This window comes from Rana temporaria, chromosome 6, assembly GCF_905171775.1.
Source record: "Rana temporaria chromosome 6, aRanTem1.1, whole genome shotgun sequence".
Lineage (NCBI taxonomy): Eukaryota > Metazoa > Chordata > Amphibia > Anura > Ranidae > Rana > Rana temporaria.
In genome coordinates this window covers 145,333,531-145,356,072 of record NC_053494.1, presented here as the reverse complement: position 1 = coordinate 145,356,072, position 22,542 = coordinate 145,333,531, and the positions used below count along the sequence as shown (strand labels likewise).

General features: G+C 46.1%; 1 protein-coding gene across 4 annotated transcripts in view; it reads right to left on the bottom strand.

Annotated features, from left to right (window-relative positions):
• The window catches only part of RBM44 (RNA binding motif protein 44), a 350,280-nt gene that overhangs the window by 160,071 nt on the left and 167,667 nt on the right, over positions 1-22,542 (bottom strand). For all 4 annotated transcript variants that reach the window (XM_040357500.1, XM_040357497.1, XM_040357498.1 and 1 more), the window contains exon 12: positions 20,955-21,034. In XM_040357500.1, coding sequence (XP_040213434.1) covers positions 20,955-21,034 — 80 coding nt within the window. The remainder of the gene's footprint in view (positions 1-20,954; positions 21,035-22,542) is intronic.

The window sequence follows — 22,542 nt, the reverse complement described above, 5'->3', positions numbered from 1 at the left end:
AGCCAGAAGCTCCACGTCTGGCGTGCCCCACCTGCTGCAAATGAGTTGAAATACATCCAGGTGCAATGACCACTCTCCTGGACACCCCAAACACCCACCAACCGGTCAGGCTGGCGTCCGTCGTGATTACTTTACACCGAAGGGGGAGAAAAGACTTTCCGGCCTGAAGGGCTGGAGAGCTCAGCCACCAGACCAGGGAAGCCTTGACCGCACGGTCCACCCGGATCCGACAATCCAGGGAAAAATGGGGACTTGTTACACTTTAACAGGATTTCCCTCTGCAAGGCACGACTGTGGAATTGAGCGTACGGCACTGCCTCGAAGGAGGCCACCATGAGGCCCAGTACTCACATGCAAAAGCGCAGCGACGACCACCTGCGAGAGACCAGCAACTTCCCCGCCGCCCGTAGAGTCCGTAACTTTTCCAGAGGGGAGAAAAACTCTCACTCCCAGGGAATCTAGAACCAGGCCCAGGTACTCCAGTCACCGAGTCAGCACGAACACCGACTTCTGGAGGTTCAGGACCCAACCAAAATCTTGAAGGGTCTGGATGAGAATAGCCACATCCCCCTCTAATTCTGAGCTTGAAGCAGCTCTCAGAAGAAGGTCACCCAGGTAACCCACTATAGCGATACCTCGCTGTATCAGCAAAGCTAGGACTGGAGCGAGCACTTTGGTGAAAGCCCTTGGTGCTGATGCCAGGCCAAAAGGAAGAGCCACAAAATAGGATTTTTATAACAGCTTACCTGTAAAATCCTTTTCTTGGAGTACATCACAGGACACAGAGTCTTAATCATTACTATGTGGGTTATATTCCACCATCAGGTGCTGGACACTGGTGTAATCAATTAGAACAGGAAGTTCCCTCCCTATATAACCCCTCCCATACTGGGAGCACCTCAGTTTTTGTCCCAAGCAATAAGTGTACCAATATCCCTAAACAAGAGGGGTGGGGACTCTGTGTCCCGTGATGTACTCCAAGAAAAGGATTTTACAGGTAAGCTGTTATAAAAATCCTATTTTCTTTATCGTACATCACGGGACACAGAGTCTTAATCATTACTATGTGGGATGACCAAAAGCAATGCTTACTGAGGGGAGGGAGACACCAACAACGCAGACTGCCATCAGACACGAGGACCTCTAATGCTGCCTGCCGCATATTGTGCCAACAAAAAAGGCTGCATCCTCCTGCCGTCTTATGTCCACTTGATAGGATTTAGTGAACATAAGCACAAACGACCAAGTTGCAGGTCTGGCAAATCTGAGTCATAAAGGCTTGGTAATGCACCCCGCATTAAGTGCTTACTATCCTGGTAGGGTGCACCCCAAAAAGAAACAGGGGGAAGCCCTCTCTATAAACCACAAGCCTGAATAATAACCTGATGAATCAACATTTGACAATAGTTGATTTAGACGCTGCCTGCCCCTTGCTGGGGCCTCCTGGTAGCGCAACAACATCAGTCTTCCGTATCCGAGCAGCCGCTTCAGATAGGTCTTGACCTCTCTTATTATAACGAGAGAGCGCATAGCCATTTTAATAGCGGATCTGAACACTGCCCGCCCCCATCTAGGGTTTTTCTGGCAACAAAACATTAGGTTTCTATATCTGAAGCCTTCAGATAGATCTTTAACTGCTCTTATCCTTCTTGAGAGAAAGCAATAACCTCTCCTTCCGCGGATCAAGGTCCTGAAAAAAAGGAAAAGGAAGGCAAGAATATCTTAATTCAAATGAACACTGGATCCTTCTAGCCAATAAGGTTGGGTGAGGATTTAACATCACCCTTCTTATAAAAATAATTAAGTATGGCTCTATACAAAGAAAGTTGCCAATACTCTTTTGTGGAGGCAGCCGCAACCAAGAACACCAATTTCCTCTTTAGAAGGATAAAGGGAAATATTTATGGTGCATCAGCCCAAGGTGCCGACTCTAAGCCAGCATACTGGATCCAATCCTCCAAACACAAGGGTGCCTTAACTGGCAGACTTATACCCGTCACCCCTTGTATAACGGCCCAGATCAAGAGTGTGCCGAGATCGAACCCTTGATGGATCTTAAGGCCAGCTCCATCTCTTTTCCAATGTAGAAAGGTAAGAATTTTACCTATGACCTACTACCAAGGATTCCACCCCTTGGTTTCACACCAGGAACATGGGCCTTCCATATCCTAGGATATTTGGTCCTGGAGGCCAGCTGTCCTGTATGAATCAATGTAACTGCCGCTGATTCTGAACGCCGCGATCCTCAATAATGCAGGCTAACAGCCAGACCATTAATACCCATGTATGCAAGACAGGATGTAACCCTGCAAAGCAGGCCTGGACAAGCTGTAAGGGACCCTGGGTCCTCTACGATCAGTTCTGCTGTCCCTGCACAGTAAGGTTGTATGGGCTATGCTGGAGCAAATAAGCCAGCTTCCGTTCTCTTCTGATGTAGCATGGAAGCCACGAAGGTTGCAGCCCTGGGGGGAGAAAACACATAAACCAGCGACAACTGGTCCCCCAGGGTCACTAAAAAATTTGTCCCGCATGCGGGTGGATCCTTTGTCCTTGACACAAAGTTGTTCAACCTCTTGTTGAACCTGGACGTCAACACCCTTTATGTGCAGGGTAACGTTTCTGTGACATTTGGTCAGAAAAAAGTCGGGGTGTAGAGGCAAATCTCACGGACCCGATTGTTGATGGCTCCAGCGAATCGCCTGCCAATCTAGCATTCCATGAAATGACAATTGACAATAGGCAAGGCACAAGCTCTTCTCTGGTAACCAAAGTAAACCACTAGAGAGGCATAGTCAGATTGTATTCAGACAGAGCAACCCTGTAACCTAAATGTTCAGGTCCTTAAGTCGGATGCTCCATCCGTAGCTCTAGAAAGCTAGCAGATATGGCTCCCTTGGAGCTTGACCACCTGTGCCGTGGTCTCTTCCAGGCCTAGATTATATCCCTAGAGGCCAGTCCTTGCAATCATTCAGTTAAGAACCCTAAACTGAAATTCCAGCATATCCCTGGGACAAGACTCCTAGGATAATGCTAGGTTAGGATCCACTCGTTCCAGGCCGACAGAGCAAAGTTTATATCAGCCTTGAATAAAACTGAGCATAGGGAACTGTGTTTGAATAAAGACGGCATAAACCCTCTAGACTGGGATCCTAACCCAGGAGTTCCAGATAATTAATCATGCTGGACTCCCCTAGGCCCAGCCATGCTACTGACTGATCTGTCAGCACGGGTTTGCCTCGGAATTACATTACTGCTATACCCTGGGCCTTTAGCCCTGCTAGAGGCGGGCCCTAGCAGCCTTGTAAATAAACACACATGCAAATAGCTCCCCCTATGTGCATGTGGCAAGCTTTAAAGCCATATGCCTCTATGGAAGCGTGTGTTCATAGAAGCGTGAGTTCATAAGAATATGTTTTCCGCAAACACATGAAAAAAGGGGCGTGCTGTATACACGCATACAAACAGCATGTGAGCTATGAACAAGCATCCTGCAAGCAAGTATGCGCCTATGTAAGGCCAAGGAATCCTGTATAATTAAGGAAACCTAATTATAATGCCTCCTAAGTCAAACTCTAGGCAAACATGCATTCTTATGCGATTCAGCAAATTTTCATGCGATCCAACATATATGCATCTTAAGCACTCTTGTGCGGACAAGTACCCTTGTGGGACCAAGGATTCTTGTATGATCGAGAACCACTGTGCGATCCAGCAATTTTATGCAATTAAGCCTTTTAATGCGATTTTTGGCATTTTGTGGACACAACCTCTCTGTGTGACCAAATATGCCTGAGTAATCCAGGACTCGGGTGATCAGATAACCATGTGTGAACCCGCATCTTTATGCACTCCAGCATCTTTATGCGATTTCAGGCATTTTTGTGGAAACAAGCCTCTCTGTGTGACCAAATATCCTTGGGTAATCAAGGATTCCGGTTTGTCAGGTAAACCTGTGTGATCCCGCATTTCTATGCACTCCAGCATCTTTATGCGATTTTAGGCATTCCTGGGGAAACAAGCCTCTCTGTGTGACCAAATACCCTTGGGTAATCAAGAATTCAGGTTATCAGGTAACAATGTGTGATCCCGCATCTTTATGCGATTTCAGGCACTCGTGTGAAAACAAGCCTCTCCGTGCGACCAAATATCCTTGGATAATCAAGGACTCGGGTTATCAGATAACCATATGTGATGTCGCATCCTTAAGCCCTTAAGCATTTCCATGCGATTTTAGGCATGCCTGTGGAAACAAGTCTGTGTGACCTAAATAACCTTGGGTAATCAAGGACCTGGTTTATCAGGTAACCATGTGTGATCCCGCATCTTTATGCACTTAAGCATTTTTATGCGATTTTAGGCACTTTGCTGTGATTAAACACCCTTATGTGACCATATAAAATCATACGAACAAAATAACATGTCTCTTTATGTGATCAACAATAAAACATGCTTTGTTACCTGTTTTTACCCCACATGCATTGTGAACATTCCAAACTCATGTACTTCAAGAAAACATGTGGACTGTAAAGAGGCAGTTATGCTCTGCAGATGTGCGTCTCCGCAAACCTGCAACGTTAGCCATGTGCACAGCAGCAAATGTGCACCCCCCCGCCCCTGTTATGCATTCGGTTAGCCTGAAGCCAACACCAGGATGAGGACTTTAAAGAGGCTGAGTGAAGTTATATGCAGCTTGGATCTCTGAAAAGACTGCAGCTGCAACCAGAGCTTTTGGGGCTTCTGATAGTTTTCTCCTCATTAACACCTGTTATCTGTTCTGACAGTGAGCCTAGGTTCACACTGCTGCGAATTCAAAATCGCGGTAAAATGCGCGATTTTACCGCGATTTCGGCCGCAATTTAATGTAAATCGCGGCCCGAAATCGCAAAAAGTAGTACAGGAACTACTTTTTGAAATCGCAGATGCGGCGTCGCACTGATTAGGACAGTGCCATTGCCTACAATTGCCACCGATTTGAGATGCGATTTGACATGTCAAATCGCATCTCAAATCGTTCCAAATCGTACCCAGTGTGAACCAGGGCTGAACCTTCATCCTCAGGTCTTTCAATCCCCTGGTTTGAGGAATTAGAGCAGGGAAAGGGACACACCCTGTTTTCTGCTTGTGAGGCTGCTGTGAATATAGCAGTTAACCTCTTATAGACCTATACATGCAATGCAACAAAACATATGCAGAGTGCTGCAATGTTGGGGGAGGCTCACGCCTGACAGGGCTGATAGCTAATTATGTGAGCTATCTTAAGTCTCTACAGGGGAGAATAGTATCATGCAAGCATGATAAAAAGGGGCCACCAGATTTAGGTGGCGATACCCCTTCCTTCCCCTGAACCCTCTTTTACGGGGAGACAAAAAAGTCCTAAGCAAAAAGCAGAGGAACTTAACCCTGGTGCATCAACAGCTGAACTTAGTCTAGCAAATAATGCTTGCTAACACAGCTAGATGCCGAGTAGGTGTCTTAGATGAATCTGTATCCAATTTCCACAAGGTGCTTACGTGCTCAAGCTACTGTGTCCCCCTGGCTTTACAGAGCTCTGGCGTCTGGGCCTTTCGAAGGGGCCGCCCTGCGTCTGCACCATGAGCCGGCGCACGTGCGCCAGCGGCAACCACATCGTCCCCCCGCCTTCAAAACGCGCCGCTCTCACGTACGCACGGGCACGTAGGGGAATGGTGGAGGCGGGGGGAGCGGGAGATCCCCCAAGAAGCCGTAGAGACTAGGAGGGACCCCCCCCCCCACATCGTGGCAGAGCCTGAAGCGGAGGCAGTAAGCCGCACCCTAGATCAGCTAACCTTGAGCTTCCATTCCTGGAAAGCATGGCAAGCGAAACACCCGGCATGTCCTCTTAGGGCCCTTCGTGGAAAACAGATAAGACATACTCATGTAGGGGTACCAACCTCCTGAAGGGGAGATCTATGGGTATTACAGCCATCCTGTCAACCGACATAGTGTTTTTTTTGCCAAGGCACACATGCATTATAGGCAAGACCCAATAGCCCCTTCAGCGGAGGACTAGGGCCCACTAGGGGAGGTATATGGGTGCCAGAGCCATCCTGTCTCAAAAGACTTTGTGGTTAAGTTGCCCATGCATAGAAGCATAAAATAGGCGAGACCCATAATCCCCAATGGAGAACCCACTGTCGGACCAAGTCCCGTAGGTACCTCCGCTTACCTTTCCACGCTGCAGGGTATTGCAAAGCAAGAGGCCCAGCCTTCACCCCTCAACGCGGGCATCGTCTTAGACCTTCAGGGACTGGGGTCCATAGCAGGTCATCTCCCCTGGACCTATATAGCACCCTGGCAACAGAAAAAATATGTGGTCTTTGTGATCGACCAATGTACTGGAATCCAGGGTCCAGCTTTCAGAGAGAAGCATTATAGGCAAAACCTCGTTCTTCGTACCGAGGCCCGGGTACCGTCCACTTTGGCTATGAAGCACCTTGGACGGATCCGGATTTTATGGAGGCTTTTTTAGATCCAGCATGGATCCCTCCAGTGGAGCTCCTCAGAGCACATGTTAACTCGTGACCAACACTGGTGAAAAAACTGAGGTGCTCCCAGCATGGGAGGGGTTATATAGGGAGGGAACTTCCTGTTCTAATTGATTACACCAGTGTCCAGCACCTGATGGTGGAATATAACCCACATAGTAATGATTAAGACTCGTGATGTACGATAAAATAAATTGGTAGTGGTTATCCCCGACCGCAAACTGCAGAAACTTCTGATGTCTGACAAATATGGAGACATGCAAGTATGCGTCTTGATGTCCAAGGACGCCAGGAAGTCCCCCGGATGGAGTGCCGCGACTACCGAGCGCACCGATTCCATCCTGAACATTCACAAAGCAGTTCAGGGTAGGGGTGTAACGGATCGTCACCGATCCGTGATCCGAACGGGCCACCCCGTTCGGATCGGCACACCCCGCGATCCGCGGAGCGCTCCGGAGCCTAGGCCTAGGAAAGTCCCCGGCTTCGGCCTAGCTCCGGAGCGATCTTGCTCCACCCAGTCTGCTTGCCAGAGCCCAGCGTGACACGCCTCCCCGCCTCCCCGGGGAGGCGTGTCACGCTGTGCACTGGGCTCTGGCAAGCCGACATGGAGAGGGAATAGTAGCAGAGAAGCACTAGTGTGAGAGGAGGAGGGGGGGGGGGGGAGAGCACATTTCACGGGTGGATTAAAGAGGAAGCAGGTGAGGCTGTTTGGGACTTGTTAAAAGTACAATCTTGATGTTTTTACAGATATATATATATATATATATATATATATATCTGTAAAAACATCAAGATTGTACTTTTAACAAGTCCCAAACAGCCTCACCTGCTTCCTCTTTAATCCACCTGTGAAATGTATGTGTGTGTGTGTGTATGTGTGTATATATATATATATATATATATATATATATATATATATATATATATATATATATATATATATATATATTACACACACACACATTTTTTTTTTTTTGCGCTGATCCGAAAATGATCCGATCCGTGACTCCTGATCCGAGGATCGATCCGATCCGTGAGTTTTTTGATCCGTTACACCCCTAGTTCAGGGCCTTGAGATTCAGGATTGGACGGACCCCTTCCTTTTTCAAGACCACAAACAGGTTTGAATAAAACCCCTGAAACCTTTACAGCGGGGGCACGATCACTCCCTGTGCCAGCAGATCCTGCACAGCTCCAAAAAGGGCCACCCGACGAGTCGGAGGGTGCTGAAGGTTCGAGGGGAAAAATCTGGAGGGTAAGAGAGAAACTATCTTGTACCCTGAGGAAACAACTTCGCAAACCGACCGATCGTAAAGTAGGGAAAACCACCGAGCCACGAATGTGCGAAGGCGACCCCCCACCCGTGTCATGCGGTCGCAGGTTTGTTGGGCTTGAGAAACCAGGGACGCTTTTGTTCCTGAGCAGGAGCTTTTTCGGTCTGGGAGCGCTTACCTGCAGCTCCTGGAGGATGAAAAAGCCGCTTATGAGCGGAGAAGGAGGGCCAATGCCTACGGCGTGGCTCCTTACCCTGCCTAGATTGCGGGAGCAGAGTACTCTTACCTCCCGTGGCATCTTTTATGACATTGTCCAGGGAGGCTCCAAAAAGCCTAAAAAGGTAATCAAGCAGGTCCTTCTTAGAAGCCTGGTCCACGGACCAACTTTTCAGCGAAATCAGGTGACGCAGTACCACTGCAGAGAACGAGGCCCTGTACAGCAATAGAATCGTAGCCAAAGCAAGACTCACACACAAACTTAAAAGGATCACTAAAGGAAGAAAAAAAATGTTGATGAAATGACTGTTTCCAGGGTATAGAGACATAATAGTTAACCGATTCCTTTTAAAAACGATTAAAAATAGATAAAAATCAATCATATAATGTGCCGTTTAGATGCAAAAACGAAATTGAAACTAGTTTAGTCTTTGCATGTTATTTTATGCCTCTGTGCTGGACAGTGCGATAGAGAGTCATGGCTAGGAAAACTAAACTAAAAACTCTCCCATGACTTTTTTCATAAGGAGCCAGACAACCAGGAAGTGTCCAGAACAGAGTAGTATTACAGCAACTTTAGAGCAAAAACGAGCAATGAGGACATGAAACCAGGACTGCAGTAAGGTAAAGGAAGCAATTTAGCTAAAAAAAAATAATTCCTTTAGTGACCATTTAAGGCCCTGTATCAATTGGTCAGCCAGTTCCACACAGGTTGGGGAAGCCTGCTGTTCTTTTAACTTGTGGTGCAGAATCTTAGCCCACTCCGTAAGCGTCTGAACCACCAAAACTCTGGCGACAGCCGAACGCACTGCTGACCCCACCACTGTGAACATGGAGCGGGCCACTGCCTCAAACCTCCTGTTCGCTGGGTCCTTGAAAGCAGGCGCTCCTTCCACCGGAAGAGTGGTTACTTTGTTTAACCTGAACATCGGAGGGTCCACAATCGGGGAAGAGGTCAATTTTTCAGGAAATCTTCCTCAAAAGGGTAACGCACCGCTATACACGTGGGGACCGAAAAAGTCCTTTGCGGACGTTCCTATTCCTTGTACAAGAGCTTATCCTAGTAAGGCACACAAGGAAACACCTTTTCAGTGTGGGCAGGCTTGCGGAACCCAAATGGGACCGACACCTCTGTAGATGCACCTGACTTATCCTCCAATTTAAGAGTATCTTGCACAGCGGTGATAAGTGCTCCAACAAGTGCCCTATTGTGCGCTGACCCAGACACAAAATCATCCTCACTGTCTGAAGGGTCATGGTCCACATCGTCTGAAACATAAGAACTCGGCCCGGGAGCAGTAGATGGGCCCGAATCCGAGTCAGAGGCATCCCCAGAAGATGGAGGGCGGAGAGGGCGCTTTTTACCCCCCTTTTTTCTGCACACCACAGCCACCCTGGCAACGAAGGCCTCCAGGACTGCCGACATAGCCTCCACAGAGACCGCAGTTGCTATCACAGGTATGTCAGGGGAAGTAGCATCCGCTTCGGACAAAATGTTGACCCACACGTCTGACCCATTATGGACGTAAGCCAAGGCACACAGCCCACCCTCCTAGCTTCTCCAAATGCCAAGGGGCCACCCAGAGGACTAACCACCCAAGTAGGAAACTGCACTGCTGCCGTCCACCCTGTCCGGACAGAAGGAGCTCCCTGTATGCCGCTGCACGTCACCATGTTCAGCAGAATGAAAGCTGGCTGTTCGCGCTGTTCAGAAACCTAATGCCACCGCAAGAGGCCAGGAACCCACAAGAAAATGGTCGCTTATTAGAAAAAAAGTGCGCAGGCTACAAAAAATGGCCGCCGCTGTGCAGAACAGCACAGGGTGTGCAGACAAGAAAATGGCCACCAAGCGGTCATCCTAGAAAGAGAAAAAGGTGCGCGGCTACAAGAAAATGGCCACCACGATGCACACAGGGCGCTCGGCTACAGGAAAATGGCCGCCGAGAGGAAGGAAAAGAACACAGTATAGAAGTGGGACCGGCATGGTGGCCGAACCAGGTATCAGACAAGGCATGGCAGCGAACACGCAGGGGCCCCCGACGCAGCAGGGGTACCCCCACACAGCACCTCCAGGATAGCGGACCCCCAGTGCAGCCCCCACATAGAGAGCATAGCCCCCCCAGGCGGAAAATGACCCCCGATCGACGTCCCTGGGAATATCCAGCCATCCCACCCCACCGAGGCAGGGGGCAAGGAACTTGCCAATCCTGCAAGGCTTGCTGAAAGCATCCCAAAACAGACCCACCACCCGAGCAGTACGGAGGTAGCCGTCGGCCCAGCACACTGTGACAGACCGTAATTAGCCTGGTCATACGTGTCCCCCGGAGCACGTAGCTCACCGGCCACCCCTGGAGCAAAACGGGGCATGTCGTGGCTGACCCAGCGCGTAGCTAATAGCCTGCACACGCATCGCTGGCTGAAACTGGGGTGACTACAAGGATCTAGGACATCCAGCCTGTCGCCCAGTCAGCAGTTTATAGCAGATCTCAGGATCAAAGCAGAGAAAACAAATTAAAAACTCCAAGACCAAAGAGTCCACAGGGAGCCAGGTCCAACTCCTATGCTAGGCAGAAAAAACAGAAGCTGCTGTGTGCAGGGAGAGGGGTTGTACCTAGAGGGACCGCCTCCTGGGTGGTACTGTACAGTTTTAAGGTTGTATTAACACAATAACAATGTTTCTGCCTAGTCCTCTCCTGAAAGAAGCATAATACCCTATTGTCAAGATAATCTGCTGTGTCCGTCCATGAACACAAGAGAAAATAATTCTGTTGCATAAGTGTGCTGTAGCGGTGTTCAGAATTAAACAATCACATTCAAACGCATGCTAAAAAGGAGTCAATATAAACCCGCCATCATTTAAAGTGCCTCTGGGTAAACCCCAAAGTTCAGCTGTTCTAGCAGGTCTTTCCTGACATTTTCTTAGTCGCATCCTACAGAAAAGGCCATGGTCCGCAGAGAGCTTCCAAAGCATCAGAGGGATTCACACGGTTAAAAATGTATCAGTCAGAAGGGTAAAGAAGAATTTCCAAGGCAATAGATATACCATGGAACATAGTCATCATCAAGTGGAGAAAATATGTCACAACAGTGACATTACCAGAGACGAGAAGAAAACTGGTCAGGAAGGCTGTTAAAGTGGAGGTTCACCCGAAAAGTTAATTTTTAAGATTAGATCGATGCTCATTTTGTCAAGGGGAATCGGGTAGTTTTTTTTAAATCGAAGCAGTACTTACCGTTTTAGAGAGCGATCTTCTCCGCCGCTTCCCGGTATGGGCTGCGGGACTGGGCGTTCCTATTTGATTGACAGGCTTTCGACGGTCGCATACATCGCATCATGATTTTCCGAAAGTAGCCGAACGTCGGTGCGCAGGCGTCGTATAGAGCCGCATCGACGTTCGGCTTCTTTTCGGCTACTCGTGACGCGATGTATGCAACCGTCGGAAGCCTGTCAATCAAATAGGAACGCCCAGTCCCGAAGACCATACCCGGAAGCGGCGGAGAAGATTGCTCTCTAAAACGGTAAGTACTGCTTCGATTTAAAAAAAAAACTACCCGATTCCCCTTGACAAAATGAGCATCAATCTAATCTTAAAAAAAAAAAAAATTTTGGGTGAACTCCCGCTTTAAGAACCCTACTGTCAATGTGCGTGCTTTAGAGAAGTAATTTCACATTTCAACTCTGACAGAGTGTGTGGTTGTGAAGGAGCTGGGTGCTTTTATGCTCTGAACAATGGTAGCCATGTTAAAGCTGTTAAGCATCCCATAAAATTTAGCATTGCTGCGGATAAGTCGACCTGGTCAAAGATTGGTTTGAGAACAAGCTTGAAGCTTTTCAGGTTGTTACTTGTCCAAGAAAAACTGACAAAGTTGCAGATACGTAAAATGAAAATTTTCCAGCAAGTCCATTAGTCCGAAACCCATCTAACAATCATTAGATTAGCTTCTGTCGAACAGGGAAGACAAACAGAATAAAATTCATCCCGTCCCTGCTTAACCAGATGAATTTCAATCCGTGTGTACCAAATTTAAAGTCATATGCCCATCGCACACATTCCTGGTATGAGCTCTCAGATTAGGGCGCTGTAGCAACAACCAGCTGGGAACTGGTTCAAGTCACAATGTAAATATTTGCCAGCACACCATGAAACTACGTAAATAGCGGCCAAATGCATAATTTATTGCATGATCACAACGCAGGAGAGTGCATCATTTCGGAGTCACGCATGACCTAATGCAATAAATTATCCATTTGGACACTATTTACGTTGTTCCATGGTGTGCTGGCAAATATTTACATTACCCAATTTAACCACTTTCTTACTGGGCACTTAAACCCCCTTCGTGTCCGGACCAATTTTCAGCTTTCAGTGCTCTCACACTTTGAATGTCAATTACTCAGTCATACAACATTGTACCCAAATGAATTTTTTGTCCTTTTTTCATACAAACAAAGCTTTCTTTTGGTGGTATTTGATCACCTCTGGACTTATTTTTTGTGCTATAAATGAAAAAAGACGAAAAATGTTTTAAAAAAAAAAAAATAACTTTTCTTAGTCTATGCGATAAAATTTAGAAAATTATTAATTTTTCTTCATAAATTTTGGCCACAATTTATACTGCTACATATCTTTGGTAAAAATAACCCAAATTAGTGGATATTATTTGCCCTTTGTGAAAGTTAGAGAGTCTACAAGCTATGGTGCAAATCATAAAAAAAATGATCAGACCTGTTTTACCGGTGGGCCCATCTCATTTCGTGCGACCCGAACACGCCAGGAAAGTACAAATACCCCCCAAATTACCTCTTTTTAGAAAGTAGACATTCCAAGGTATTTAGTAAGATGCATGGTGAGGTTTTTGATATTGTAATTTTTTCACACAATTCTTTGCAAAATTAATATTTTTTTAAATCCCCCCCCCCCCCTCACATAATTGTCATTGTAATAGGTTATTTCTCACATGGCATGTGTATACCACAAATGATACCCGAAAATATATTCTGCTACTCCTCCAGAGTATGGCGATACCACATGTGTGGGACTTTTTCACAGCCTGGCCACATACAGAGGCCCAATATGCAGGGATCACCATCAGGTGTTCTAGGAGCATAAAGTACACATCTAACTTGTTGACTACCAATTACAATTTTGAAGGCCCTGGAGCACCAGGACAATGGAAACGCCCACAAAGTGACCCCATTTTAGAAAGCTAACACCCCAACGTATAATCTAGGAGGCATAATGAGTCTTTTGAACGATTCATTTTTTCCCAGAAGTTTTTGGAAAATGTGGAAAAAAATTACCCCCCAAAAATACATTCTGCTACTCCTGAGTATGGCTATACCACGTGTGAGACTTTTACACAGCCTGGCCACATACAGAGGCCCACCATGCAAGGAACACCATCGGGTGTTCTAGGGACACATAGCATGCACATGCCAAGAATTACACCCCAAAATACATTATGCTGAGCAAAGGGTAAACAAAAGATTACCTGTGGTTTTAGTAGCGCAGTTGTTCACAGGACGATAGCACTGGTCTAGGCAGCAGGCAGGGACTTTGTCAGCAAAAGCAAACGCAATTGTCCAGGCAACAGGCAGGGATATTGTCCATAGTCAGTACAGGCAGCAGGCAGGGATACTGTCCATATACAGTCCAAAGTCAGTGCAGGCAGAGATTGTCAGCAGTGCCAAAATATTGGTCCTGGTAGTAGGCAGGTCCATGTGGTGTGTTCAGTTCATGCGACAGGCAGAGGCATGATGGCATAGGTCCTACAGGCAGCAGTAGGGCCTCGTTCAGGACAAAATGGGGCCAGGGGTAGAGGCTTCTCCCACCCAAATCTCTTTGAAGCCTTCGAGTCTCCAGACGCTAATCTAGGATGAGAAAACAAAAACAATTGTTTTCTTCATCCAGAAAAACAATTCTAGAGCCCCTCACATATGTGAGACCCCTGTGCTATAAATCCCACTAGTCGACTGGCAGGGTAAAAGATCAGTCCAAGAGGCAGGCAAAAAGCATGGTCAAACAGTCCAGGGTCAGTTCCAGATCAGGCAGAGGTATATTAAAAAAAAAAAAAAAAAAGTCAGGCAGAAGCGTGGTCGAATAATAAGCCAGGTTCAGTTCCAGATCAGGCAGAGGTATAAACAGAATCGGTAGGCAGAAGCGTGGTCAAACAACAAGCCAGGGTCAGTTACAGAGCAAGCAGAGGCATAAGGGGTGTGAAGGTAAATGGCAGGAAGTGACTAATAATTTAGTGAGGTATGGCAACGGCAGAAACAGTCAACTACGCAGAGGCCTGGTTGGGAAGGGCATTTGGGCACAATGATAAGTGGTGTCTCTTCTCACTCGGGAGCACACCCGTCATTTTTTTGGGGAGTTTTTGGCCTGTTGGTCTGGGAGGGACTTTATCTGGAAAGTGGCGCTCAGAGTCGGCAAATCACATTGGATCGAATGTTTACTGATGGGCTGCTCGGGTATAAAAGGGCAGTGGTGATTTCCTCCTGGTAGAAAAGGAAGGATTTGGGTCTTTGAGTGGATTTCCGATAGATTACATAAGTATTGTACATGGCCAAATTAAACAAATGGAAACTTTTTTTATACCACTGGTATGATCTTGTGGAAAGGTAGGGTTCGGGCATTTGGTCGTTCAAGCCAACACCCCCCATGAACTTATTGTATTCGTGGATACATGTTGGTTTTTGGATTCGCCCATTCCTCCTAATGATCTCAACGAATGTATTGTTGTGGATGGTAGAAAGCACGTACACGTCCCTTTTGTCCCTCCACTTCACAGCCAGAACATCCTCATTAAGTAAACTCACCGTCTCCCCTCTTCTTAATTTCTTGTTGACGAGGCTTTGAGGAAAGCCCTTCCGGTTCGTCCGTACAGTGCCGCATGCAGGTGTGTTCTTTCTATAAAGGATTCGGAACAGGCACAAACTTGCATAAAAATTGTCCACATACAAGTGGTAGCCTTTCTCCATGAGTGGGTTTAGGAGTTCCCAAACTGTTTTCCCGCTGGTTCCTATGCAGTCTGGGCAATTAGGGGGGTGTAGCTGGCTGTCCTTTCCTTCATATACAATGAAGGCATACGTATACCCTGTGGCTCGGTCACACAATTTATAGAGCTTCACCCCATAGTGGGACCTTTTGGTGGGAATAAATTGTTTTATGCCCAGCCTGCCAGAAAATTGTATAAGGGACTCATCCACGCATGTGTTGGTCCGGAGTAAACAACTGGGGAAAAAATTCAGTAAAATAATTTACTAGTGTCCGAATTTTATAAAGTTTATCAAAATTTGGGTCCTTGCGGGGAGGGCACTGGGTATTGTCATTGTAGTGTAGGAATCTCATGATCATTAGATATCTGGTCCTGGGCATTGTTGAGGAAAAGGATGGGCATGTGGTAGATGTGGCAGGATGACCAATATGAACGTACTTGGTTTTTATGGTTAGTCCCATACAGAATACGAGGCCCAAATTTCTTTTAAACTCCTCCACTGTTGGGGCTCTCCACTCGAATGGACGGGCATAAGAGGACGTTGGGTTACTGGATATAAATTGTTGTGCATAAAGGTTGCACTGGGCAACTATTGAGGCAAGCATGTCCTCAGTAAAAATTTAATTGAAAAAGTCAATCGGGGCAAAATTTTCTGTGTCCACCTGGACTCCTGGCTGGGCAGTGAAAGGAGAAATGTTGAATATATAAAAATAGATATATAGTGCCAATAACCATTTGATAGGTGTAAAGGTGAACAATATATACGTGGAACACAATATAAAAATACGTGCTCCCAAAACCAAGAAAACAAAAAAGAGTCCAAAGAAAAAAATATATATATATGTATATATATATTAAAGGCACTGTCCAAGCACTCTTAGAGTGATAATTGGCATTCTCCCAAATGGCAACAAATCAGCTTGACAGAGAGGCATGCAATCTTCTTTAAATCATGTGCATACAATTTAGATTCTTCCACCACTTAAGAGTTGACACCCAAGAAGTGCTGATATAATGGACTTTTACCAGAGCGATAGGGCTTGCTTAATTAAAAGAAAGCCAAAATCGCGTAGCCTGGTCACCCTTTTGAATTCGATCCCCCACCCGCATTCGGCTGTAGCGAGGACACCTGACGGAACCACGCCGACACGGAAGTAGAGGCTAACGCCTCCGTATCTGAGCCTGCAGTCCTAGTGCCGGGTTGGGCACTTGTTAGCGTAAGTGGCCACTTGGCCCTGCTTTGTTTTTAATTTTTTATCTCAAATAAACCGGTTGCACTATGAGTTGTTCTCTGCTTTTTCATGTCCCATCTGCCTAATTTTCCTGGAGAGAGATAGCATGTGACACCAGTGGAGGACGCACCATATGCTTGCAGACATTATTCTGCTTATGCGATTTTGGCTTTTTAATTAAGCAAGCCCTATCGCTCTGGTAAGAGTCCATTATATCAGCACTTCTTGGGTGTCAACTCTTAAGTGGTGGAAGAATCTAAATTGTATGCACATGATTTAAAGAAGATTGCATGCCTCTCTGTCAAGCTGATTTGTTGCCATTTGGGAGAATGCCAATTATCACTCTAATGCCCCGTACACACCATCACTTTATGTGATGAAAAAAAACGACATTTTCTGTGAAGTAAAAAATTACGTTTTTGAAACTTCAATTTTCAAAGACGAAGTTGCCTACACACCATCGTTTTTCTCACAATGTTCTAGCAAAGCGAGGTTACGTTCACCACGTTTTTCCATTGAAGCTCCCTTCATAAGTAGCTTCTAGGCATGCGCGGGTGAAAAAACGTCGTTTTAAACGACGTTTTTGCTACACACGGTCAATTTCTGTGAAGTAAAAGTTGACGTTTTGAAAAACGACACATAAAATTGAAGCATGCTTCAATTTTTTTTGGTCGTTTTTTAGAAGACATAAAACGACGTTTTCCCCCACACACGGTCAATTAAAGTGACGTTTTTAAAAACGTCATTTTTTTATCATCACATAAAGTGATGGTGTGTACGGGGCATAAGAGTGCATGGACAGTGCCTTTAATATATATACATATATATATATATTTTTCTTTGGACTCTTTTGTTTTCTTGGTTTTGGGAGCATGTATTTTTATATTGTGTTCCACGTATATATTGTTCACCTTTACACCTATCAAATGGTTATTGGCACTATATATCTATTTTTATATATTCAAGATCTAGTTATTATATATATCGCCTTATGCAGTTCATGCTGTCAGGGCCTTAATTGCATCTATATATTCACATTTGCGCATATATTTTAGTTAGTGTATGTTCTCTTTTTTCTGATACACTTATTAGGTATCGGGTATAGGGCTGCGCATCTTCACCGATCTCACGATTCGATGCGATTACGATTATCAAGTCCACGATTCGATTTGATTCCGCGATGCATCACGATGCATCACGATTGCAGCGCAAGTGCGCATGGCTTTCATCAAAAAAAAATTACGTACTCCATTTTTTTTTCTATCTGTTCTTAAAAAAAAAAAAAAAACACACACAACAACACTTCCTGCATGTTGCAAAGTCTAAACACAGCAGACATGCTACAGGAGATGGTCAGAGACTGCAGACATGCTACAGGAGATGGTCAGAGACTGCAGACATGCTACAGGAGATGGTCAGAGACTGCAGACATGCTACAGGAGATGGTCAGAGACTGCAGACATGCTACAAGAGATGGTCAGAGACTGCAGACATGCTACAAGAGATGGTCAGAGACTGCAGACATGCTACAGGAGATGGTCAGAGACTGCAGACATGCTACAGGAGATGGTCAGAGACTGCAGACATGCTACAAGAGATGGTCAGAGACTGCAGACCTGCTACAGGAGATGGTCAGAGACTGCAGACCTGCTACAGGAGATGGTCAGAGACTGCAGACCTACTACAGGAGATGGTCATAGACTGCAGACATGATTCAGGAGATGATTATTCTACCCCATGCACCGTCGCTACGTGTTAAAACAATGCACCCTCATCTTATGTGTGATCTGTGCTACTTCTAGCCACCGTGGTCACTCAGTGAAAGTGAAACGGTTGGTAAAGTGATCTCTATCTCTCCTTCTCCAATCTTCGTGGCACACTGGCATTGAACAAACAGCTACAACAACATATGCCATTTAATTAATTATGGTTTTATGTATTCATTCTCTTAGTGATTGATTCACATAACTTCATTACTTAGCTTGTTTGTATGATTTATGGTTTTGCTCATCACTGCCCCACACATGCACTACATTGCATTTGTGGGGCAGTGATGAGCTAAATCATACAAAACAAGGTAAGTAATGAAGTGTTGATCAATCAGTAAGACATTGGACAATAGATTAGAGCTAGACCTACATAAACCATAATTAAATGGTATGGTCACAAACTCAGTTTAATGTTTAGAAATACAGAATAATTCAGTTTACCCAATCACCATCATTAATATTTATTATTTACAATTATTATTACAGTCATACATTTGGCATATTTGAATTTTGCAGTCCACTCCACATGGTGCATCAAAGATATGATAATATATTATACTGTATTATATACCTTGGTTACAGTTATAAGTGTACTAGTAGTGATACTGTGACAGTCAGTGTCTCTGTTGTGTACCTGATGATGATGACGACGAGTCAGTTCTGCACTCAGCTACTCACTGCTGGAGGTCTCCTCTCCTGTTGCCTGTGAGGAGGACAGAGGACAAGTGCAGCCTGTCTCGCTCGGGGTCTCTCTCCCACAGTCCTGCAGCTGCTGCCCACAGCAGCCAGTTGTGAGTCGGCAACGTTCTCCCCCTGTACCAGGCAGCCTGCAGTGCACGCTGCATAGTAATGGTAAGCCGAGGACAGCTCTGGGAACTGGGACCGGAACTCACAACAGGTGTCACTCTGTCTCCTCTCACGTGTCTGCCAGTGAAGCAAGTGACACAGGGCGGCTGTGGATGACGTCGGCGGAAGGCGGAAAAAGACGGCGCTTACTTCGGCTGGGGACTCGGAGGAAAGCTAAGTGTCTGAGCGCTCTGGGGGGGGGGGGCTCCGGGGGAGGGCTACGCTGTGCTGGCGCTGCACGTGTCCGTCTCCTCTCCTCAGGACTCCGAGTGTGACACAGGGGAAGGCGGCAAAACTTTGGCTCCGCGCGGCAGGACGCGACGATGACGTCATCAACATGCATCGATTATTTAAAGCAACCGCATCGATGCAGAATCGCCGGGGGTCGAATCGCGATGCATCGCTGCATCGATTATATTCGACAGCCCTAATCGGGTATAGCGCCCCCCATCACTCAATTATTCACTGAATCAGAGATCTATATGTTCTCTTTTTTCTAGGGGAGCTGCTTTTTGATATATGATTTATTCTATTTATCCCACAATTTTAGTTTAATTTCTTTTGGCGCGAAAATCACTTCTCTACTCAAAAGAGAAATGTTGGCTTCTCCTGAATTAGGAGGAAGCCACAAGGGGTTCTGAAGGGAATAGGGAAGGCTGGCATGGGACCTAACCCTTTGGGACTGAGGCAACACCCCACTGGTACGTAACCTTGCTTGCCGAGGTACTACGTGTAACGCTACTGGCGTTATATTGAGCAGGACGAGCGCAGCCTTACCTAATACTGTTAGCTGCGCTCGTCTCCCTGACTCTGCCGCGTCACTTCCTGTGCGCCGCGGCTTGCGTTCCACGCTGGAACGCGGAAGCGCGCCCCCAGCAAGACTCCTCGTTTCCCGCGCTGCGCGGGCTATTTAAACGCGCAGCAATGACGGCAGGGTGTTCCGCTATTCTGTTGGACCCCTGCCGTCACCCGGGACCGTTCCTCAACTCCCTGTCCACCTGCTGACAAGAAGACCCTCACTGACTACTTCTCCTGGACCAGGATCTCCGCACCCCCCAGGCCTGAAGCCACAGTCTGTCCATCCAGGACTTGGATCAGCTCACCCTGCAGACCTCAGCTTCTCAGGCTTCCTATCTCCAGCCATACACTGCAGACTTGATTAGGCATCTCTAATTGCTATCAGCAGAACCGCAAGTATCACTACCTTAACTAATTGCATAGCCAGGCTATACTGAACTGTACTTGTATGGGACTTTGCATATCAGATACATTATTGTCACCAAGAGACCTGCCTGTATATATTTTGTTTCTATCTCAGTTTAATATACTTTGCCTTCATCTGCATTACTTTGAACCAGGGACACTAAGTAGTAATATTGCAATCTGATATCTACAAATACCTACTTGCATATAGACTCTGGCATTCACTTATACTGCAAATACAAGCTTATGAATTAATAAGCTCTTTTGATTTTGTTGGTACTCGATCTGAGGTTGTGATGATATAAACCATTAACTCTTAACCATACTTTAGAGTGACTAATTGGTTTACACCTGAGAAACCTCCGCAGCTGAGATCCAATTAATCAAATATAAAAATAACAGGACAGGATCGTCACACTTCGGTGCTGGTGGATGGCACTGCCTCCTCAGCAATATGCCTTTGTCTGGTGGGCAGGCCCTCATCCTCCTCCTCTGAGGCTGTCACTGTTCCACTGCTAACTATCGGCTCGTAGTCAAAGTCAGATTCGGTATCTGAATTTGCGGAGAAATCCGAATCAGAGAGCTCCCTGTTGCTCCCGTCGGCCGCAAGAATTTCGTACGCCTCCTCGGCTGAAAATGATCTTTTAGCCATTGTTGGTGAGGACACGGATACGTGGCACTAGTGACCTTAATAAAAGATGGCACGTGGCACTGATGACACTGACGGGTGGCACTGACGGCAGATGGCACTGGCACGAGCAGATAGGACAGGCAAATGGGACTGGCAGATGGCACGGGCAGATGGCAGGTAGCACTGATGGCAGGTAGTAGTATATAACCAATGGTCTAAAAATACAAATACTGTAGTGAAGATAATATTGTTATACACATTTTTACAGATATAAATAGTACCTCTGTCACTAAAAGGGCTAAGTTTCCCACATGGACATAATTCTTATTTGGCTCCGGTGAAAACTTAGGCGGAAAGTCTTCTAAAATAAAATAAAACAAAGAATTTAAAGTATTTAGCATTTCACATCAGTAACACGTTTTTGGCTATCACAATGTATTTACAAATAATATGTATTGCAAAAAAAGAAAAAGGGGGCGAAAGGTACAGAAGGAAACATTTGAAAAATGTTGTCAATGATGCAGTGTCACATAATATGAGGATAAACGGTGTAGTTCATGAATGGACTAACATCAACTCAGGACATGTGACGATTTAGAACAGGGGTCTCCAAACTGCGGCCCGGGGACCAGATGTGGCCCTTTGCCTGCCTTTATCTGGCCCTTTTGGGCACACTTCATCCCACTGATATGAGACATTATTCTGCCCTCCAATACCAAAAATAGGGTGCCATTTCTCCCACGACACCAACAGTGGGGCACTATTCCTCCCCCTAATACCCAAGATGGGGCATGGTTTACTTCCACTGATGCCAGAAAAATATTCTATTCCCGCTGGCCACAGTGCGGCCCCCTAAAGTCTGAAGGACAATAAACTGGCCCTCTGTTCCGAAAGTTTGGAGACCCCTGATTTAGAAGATCAGGAAGAATTTTGACTTGCCTGTAAACTCCATATCTTTGAGTACTGTACAGGACATGGCAACTTATTCATAAATCATGGTTTACAGACTTCAGGTGAATATACAATGGCAAGCTTTTGAAAACCCCCCCCCCCCTTTCGGGATAACCTCCCCCATAACCCTACAGTCACTGGAACCACTAAGCCTTGGGCTCCTGCAGGGTACTTTTCTGTCCACATCCACTTGTTAAATTTCCAGATTTTGAAGGACGGTTACCTTGTGTTTGCACCACACCATCTTACTGGGGTTTAGTAGCCACAGCTGTGGAACTCTCACCTCTCAGGGCATGCTACTGGGTACCTTTTACTAGCTTTTGCTATGGCCCCTGACCTTGGAGGACATCGCTTTTTGGACTATCATCCTGGGGCCTAGAGCTATCGAACAGTATGCTGGGACTGTCACTGCAACCTTGGGATCCCCCCCAAATGACCGATAGTATACTGTATGGGTGTCTGTTCCATGTACGCCTATGTAGGCGCTGGACTGTCTGGGGTGGGCATTGTTTAGAATATTGTGATCAAGTTCTAATCTAATTTTGTGTGGTATGAATTCTGTGTGAATTTTCAATAAAAAGTGGTTCCTGTGTCATCTAGTTCTTGGGTGCAATTCCCATATATAATTCTTTGTTCCAGCAGCAAGGAAGCAGCTCTCTGGCGGTGATACCCAGTCAGGGTGTCAGAAGTCTGTAACACCCTACTTCACGAGTCCTCAGTTTTGCAGTAAACAATGCAGAGGAAACAAGAGGCATTTAGGGAGGATTGTCTGTGTCCTGTACTGTACTCCAAGATATGGAAAATACAGGCAAGTCAAAATGTATCATAATCGTACAGTACAGGACACCGGAAAGAAATGCAAGAGTGGGTAAATGGAACGGTGTCAACAGGCCTATAATACAATGGGGTAAAAAGACA